Raw genomic sequence first — 5723 nt, forward strand, 5'->3', positions numbered from 1 at the left:
AAGTTTTTGCCTTTTATTAAAGGTATTTTTATTCAAGAAATATTCTACATTTTGATTGTTGTTACTTTCAATTTTCTGGGAATAGCAAGGTCACATGCAAGACCAGGCTTGGAGAAGCAGAACCTCCAGTAATAAGTGCTTGAAATATTGAGGGGTCCTCTCTCTCTTACTCTGATCTTTGGCTTACATACTCCTTAAAGAAAGAGTTTTCCTCCATAACAAACAAGTCATGATGGTAGACTTGACCTAAATGGAAGGCATTATTTTTTCTTTGTTTATGAGCGTGAATTATGGTATTTCCCTAATTTCAAACATACAAACTCAGCACATTATTAACTAAACATCAACAGCATCTACTTCTTTCCAGTTTATAAATAATGGCTCAGTAGAGTGCATAACTATAGAATTAGATATCTACATTCTTACTAGGCATTTAATCTCTGATTGAACACCCAATTTGTTTGACTCACGGCTGCTCTTGTGCACCTGAGTGCCTCATAGGGTTAGCAAAAAACATTCAACCAGCAATTTCAGTAGTTAGGGATGTGACCACAAGATGGTAGTGCTTCTCTGCTGAGGCAGAGTAGAGGGTTCTGAATGAATAGGCTTATGGTAGCAGCAGAGGCTTTTTCTTATTGGTTGGGTACACAATGTGAGAAACCACTATGGTTGTTAGAGGAGAGAAGGGACAACCTGATGATAGGAGTGACTCTTATAACTGGAGGTTGCAGGCGTATGACTTATCTTAACTGGGAAGAACAATGATGACATCCATTCGCGCTGTATTTATATTCTTGTGGCTGCAGCTGGATTGTGAGTTGGGGGTTTTTGGGTAACAGAGTAAATTCGTGGATATTCTTTAGAAGTTCAAAGAGAAGACTTGCTTTATTTGGATTTCCTCTTGTTACTATGAAAAATACTTCTAGAGAGTAATCATCTAATAACTCCTCTTATATCTTTGATATTTTTCTTTCTGCATAGCGGTGAATGGAGAGAATGTGGAGCAGCGTCCTTCTACTCTGAGTGTCCAGGTGGGAGACAGCTCTGTTATCAACTGTACTTATTCAGACAGTGCTTCAAACTACTTCCCTTGGTATAAGCAAGAACTTGGAAAAGGACCTCGGCTCATTATAGACATTCGTTCAAATGTGGACAAAAGGAAAGACAGAAGAATGACTGTTTTATTGAATAAGACAGCCAAACATTTCTCCCTGCACATCACAGACACCCAACCTGGAGACTCAGCTCTCTACTTCTGCGCAGCTGGTACACATTGCTTCCCAGGCACCTGCTACCCGTACTGAAACCTGAGACTGGAGCTGAAGCTGCACTCCCTTTCCTTTGTCATAAACCTACAAGTATAGCATTTGTCATACAGTTTGTTTGCAACTTGAAACTAACATATTGACATTAAAAGCACATAAAAAAAGGTTAGTTAGGTTCAAGGTGACCTGGAAAGGCTTAGAACATTTTGTTGACTGATTGTTGCTTAATGAATTTTTTTCTAACATTTATATTGTTGTATACGTTTAAGGTATGCAACATGATGTTTTGACATACATATACATAGTAGAAAAATGAACAGCCAGATGAAGAGATGCATAGGGCAAGGTGCAGAAGAGGGAGTGCCGAGCTTCCATGTTTTCTCTGGCTGTGCCTCCTCCCAGGCACCTCTGTGTGCTCATTCAGTGATCAGGAGGCTCTGCTCAGTAGATTCTTAAAAGGAATTATTTTAAAATCTAGGCCTTAAAGATGAGTTTATATTTTCCTATAAATTTGGATTCCTCTGCTATAAATAACCCTTAATATCAATATCACAATCCTTGTTATGAATGTGCTTTTCACTCTTGTCATTTGAAAATTGTGTTATTTTTTTTCTGATTGTAAAGCATTATATGCCAAATACAGAAAATATGTAAAAGGCTGGGCACTGTGGCTGACGGCTGTAATCCCAGCACTTTGGGAGGCCAAGGCCGGTGGATCACAAGGTCAGGAGTTCAAGATGAGCCTATCTAAGATGGTGAAAACCCGTCTGTACTAAATATACAAAAATTAAACTGGGCGTGGTGGCTCATGCCTGTAATCCCAGGATTTTGGGAGGCTGAGGTGGGCAGATAACAAGGTCAGGAGTTCAAGAGCAGCCTGGCCAGCATGGTGAAACCCTGTCTCTACTAAAAATACAAAAATTTAGCAGGGCGTGGTGGCATGCACCTGTAATCCCAGCTACTCAGGAGGCTGAGGCAGGAGAATCGCTTGAACCCAGCAGGCAGAAGTTGCAGTGAGCCGAGATGGAGCCATTGCACTCCAGCCTGCGTGAGAGAGCGTGACTCTGTCTAAAAAAAAAAATACAGAAAATGTGAAATTCATAATCCTATACCCCAGATATTGTTTTGCTAATATTTGATTAGTCTTCATAGATTTTTTTTTATAACTAGGATCATGATTTATTTACTATTATTATATTGTGAATTGAGCATTCTTCATTTTATCATGTCCTCTCCTCAAACACTTCTTTTTTAAAAGCTCTGTGAGAAATTTTTATAAGTCACAGCAATTTTTATTTTCTTCTTCTCTCTACTTGTGGTAACATATGGCATCTCTTTCTTCCCGCCGTTTTTTGTTAAGAAAATGTCACTGGGATTTTCCTTTAGAGTCCAGTGATTATACATATTGTTTGTGTGCTTGAGGGAAATTAAGATAGGAATTTATATGAGAATTTGAGCTTCAGAATAGACTTGCCAATCAATTATTTTCAACTCTTATTAATATGCTAGCGATTACGTTCTCATAGAATTTAGAAAGGAGAGATGTGTGTTTTAATAACTGCTATATCTGCAAAGCCCAGAACAATCTTTTTCACATAGTTAATAGTCGATAAATGTTTGTTTAAAAAAAAGAAGAAAAAAGTTAATTATGCTATAGTATAGTCAAAATTTTAATTTGGTTAAATTAAATTTAAAAGTTGATTTTTGAAGTATAAAACATCTTAAAATGTATGCGTGAGTACCTGATTATTCAAGAACATAGTATTTCTTTTCATTTTCCTATGTCTTTCTCCATGAAGTTTTATTGTTTTCAGATAGTTAAATTTATTCCCACACATTTAATTTTTATTGCCACCTTTATCTTTCTTTCTATGGCACATGAGAATGTTTTTTAATACATTTTTCAGTTATCCTACTCATTTTCTTTCTTCTCCTTTTTTTTTTTTTTTTTTTTTTTTTTGAGACAGAGTATCACTCTGTCGCCCAGGCTGGAGTGCAGTGGTGTAATCCTAGCTCACTGCAAACTCTGCCTCCTGGGTTCAAGTGATTCTCCTGCATCAGCCTCCCACGTAGCTGGGAATACAGGTGCCTGCCACCACACCTGGCTAATTTTTGTATTTTTAGTAGAGATGGGGTTTCAATATGTTAGCCAGGCTGGTCTCGAACTCCTGATCTCAAGAGATCCGCCTGCCTTGGCCTCCCAAAGTGCTGGGATTACAGACGTGAGCCACTATGTCTTACAACAGGCCTTTGGACCAATGGTTAATTTACAGACAGCTTGCTACAAATCTCCCTACCTCATTTTCATGTTTGACTGAATTAAACATTACTACCACAATTTCCTTTAAAAGAGTTGTATGTTTCAGTGTTGTAGATAAATCAGTGGAAATAAAGACAGTGCATAAATAATTAATTCTCTATTTCTCCCACTTGTGGTCAAGGGTAAGCTAATTTTAAGATCTCATATTATTCCCACAGATGGATCTAATCAGCAGTTGGCATGGGGAGAATAATTCCACCTGGCTGAGTTATGGCTGTTAGTTATGATTTGTTCTTAAAGTGAAAATAATTAGATTAAATTAGGGTTAAAACAGCTGGACAAGAAAGGTCAGCTGTTCCTTGTCTCTTCCAGCTCTGATGGCTGCCTCCATTTCTTGGCTTGTGGCTCCATTACTCTGATCTCTGCCTCTATGATTGCACTGCTTCTCTTCTTTTGTCATCTCCCTCTGCCTCCCTATTAAAAGTACACACGTGATTACATTTAAGGCCCATTTAATATAGGATAACCTCTCATCCCAGGATCCTTAATTTAATCATAGCTGCAGTATCTTTTTCCCCGTGGCTACATAAGATAACTTTCATGGATTCCAGGGACTGAGGCCTAAATTTTAGAGCTCTTATTTTGCCTACCACAGTTGGCATGCCTGGGGCTATCCTTTTCACAAGGTGAGAAAGAAAATCAGAGTTCCAGATAGGAAAATGGAAACCACATCAATTGCTTTATTTTATTTTCTCAGTTTTTACAATTTTCAGTTTTTAAATTAACGTTAAAAAGGAACACATTTTGGTATCCAATTCACTGTATGAAATTTCAATTTTGCTATATTTATGGTTTCATAATTATGCATGATATGATTACCATTACATAATTATAATATAAAACAGATTGCTCACCCCAAAAACTCCCTTGTGCGACCTGTGTGAAATCACATCCTCTCCATCTCAAACTTCTTGCAAACCTTGGTCTGTTCTTTTATATTTTTATCTTTTTCAGGATGTCACATGAGTGGAATTATGCAATATACAATCTTTTGAAATTTCCAAATCTTGTTTAGACAAGGCACACACACGATCATCATCTCTGCTAGCCCTCTGTTTTTTCTATACCTGAATATTTTAAACCTTTGTCATGTGATGGGAATAACTCAACATTTCAAATACTTGAATTTCTTTGGAGGTTTAATTTATAATTTAGAGAAACACTATAGCAAGTATAGTGTTTAAGGAAACAGTATGGCAATTGATAATGAAGAGATTCAGTTGAGGATTGAACCAAACCCTATAATCAGAGTTAATCACATCAAGTTTAGTTGTACCAACTCTACCCTAAATTTTTATCAATAGATATTTTTCTGATATTTTAAGACTAAGTTTATTGATCAAAATTTATTTTAATCATATTAATTGGGTATGGTTAATACTTGGATTTTCCCAGGATTTAGCATAGAATAACGTATCTCAAAATTATTTAATTTTTTTGCACTAGCTATGGCTTTGTAGAGGTGAAAAGTGTTAGGATGGTTATTGCCTCAAGTAGGGTCTATACCTAAGCAAATTGTTTCATTAGCAAAAGAACAAAGTAGAAAAAAATTACAAATCGATGTAACATTGTGCCATTAAAGTTGAAAAATACCACTGAAAGGATGAAAAACAAAAGAATGCAAAGATAGTATAACACCCAGTGGTTCCAGTAATCTAGATAATACTCTTCCAATCTCCTTGGATGGAGCTGTCTACTTAGTTCACTTATACATGTGTTTCAAGGATCTTAGGTCTGCACTCATTTTCTGAAAAGCTCTAAAGAGTCTCTGAAGAACCTCAGTTTAAGATCTGTAATGTGAATAACTTCTCAATTCTTGTCATCTAAGGTCAGATGATGTCAAACTAATTGGTAAAAAGTAACCACAGACCAATTCCTTTATCTGTTGAACTGGTGGTAAGTAGTACCTAATAAGGTCATTTTCACAAGGTTGAAAAGCAGTCTTTATCTGGAATTTTTTTCCACATACCAATGCATCCAGGCTTAGATCATGTAAAATGAAAGGCTGATTAAATGAAGGGCTAGGAAAGAAAACTGTACCTGTTGGTATAAGAACTGAGTATAACGGGTTCATTTATCTAGTTAAGTTTGTGAAAGAATGAATTAAATATGATTCCAGACATTAGGAGTAACATGGA

At 36.5% G+C, this 5723-nt stretch overlaps 1 gene segment (V, D, J or C); it reads left to right on the plus strand.

The window, feature by feature from the left end:
* Positions 1-707: 707 nt before the first annotated feature.
* LOC100409764 (T cell receptor alpha variable 13-1-like) lies at positions 708-2374 on the plus strand. The segment is given in 2 exon segments: positions 708-813; positions 982-2374. Coding segments are annotated over 2 exon segments (375 nt in total).
* The last annotated feature ends 3349 nt before the right edge of the window (positions 2375-5723 follow it).

The sequence above is a fragment of the Callithrix jacchus genome, chromosome 8, assembly GCF_049354715.1.
Source record: "Callithrix jacchus isolate 240 chromosome 8, calJac240_pri, whole genome shotgun sequence".
NCBI lineage: Eukaryota > Metazoa > Chordata > Mammalia > Primates > Cebidae > Callithrix > Callithrix jacchus.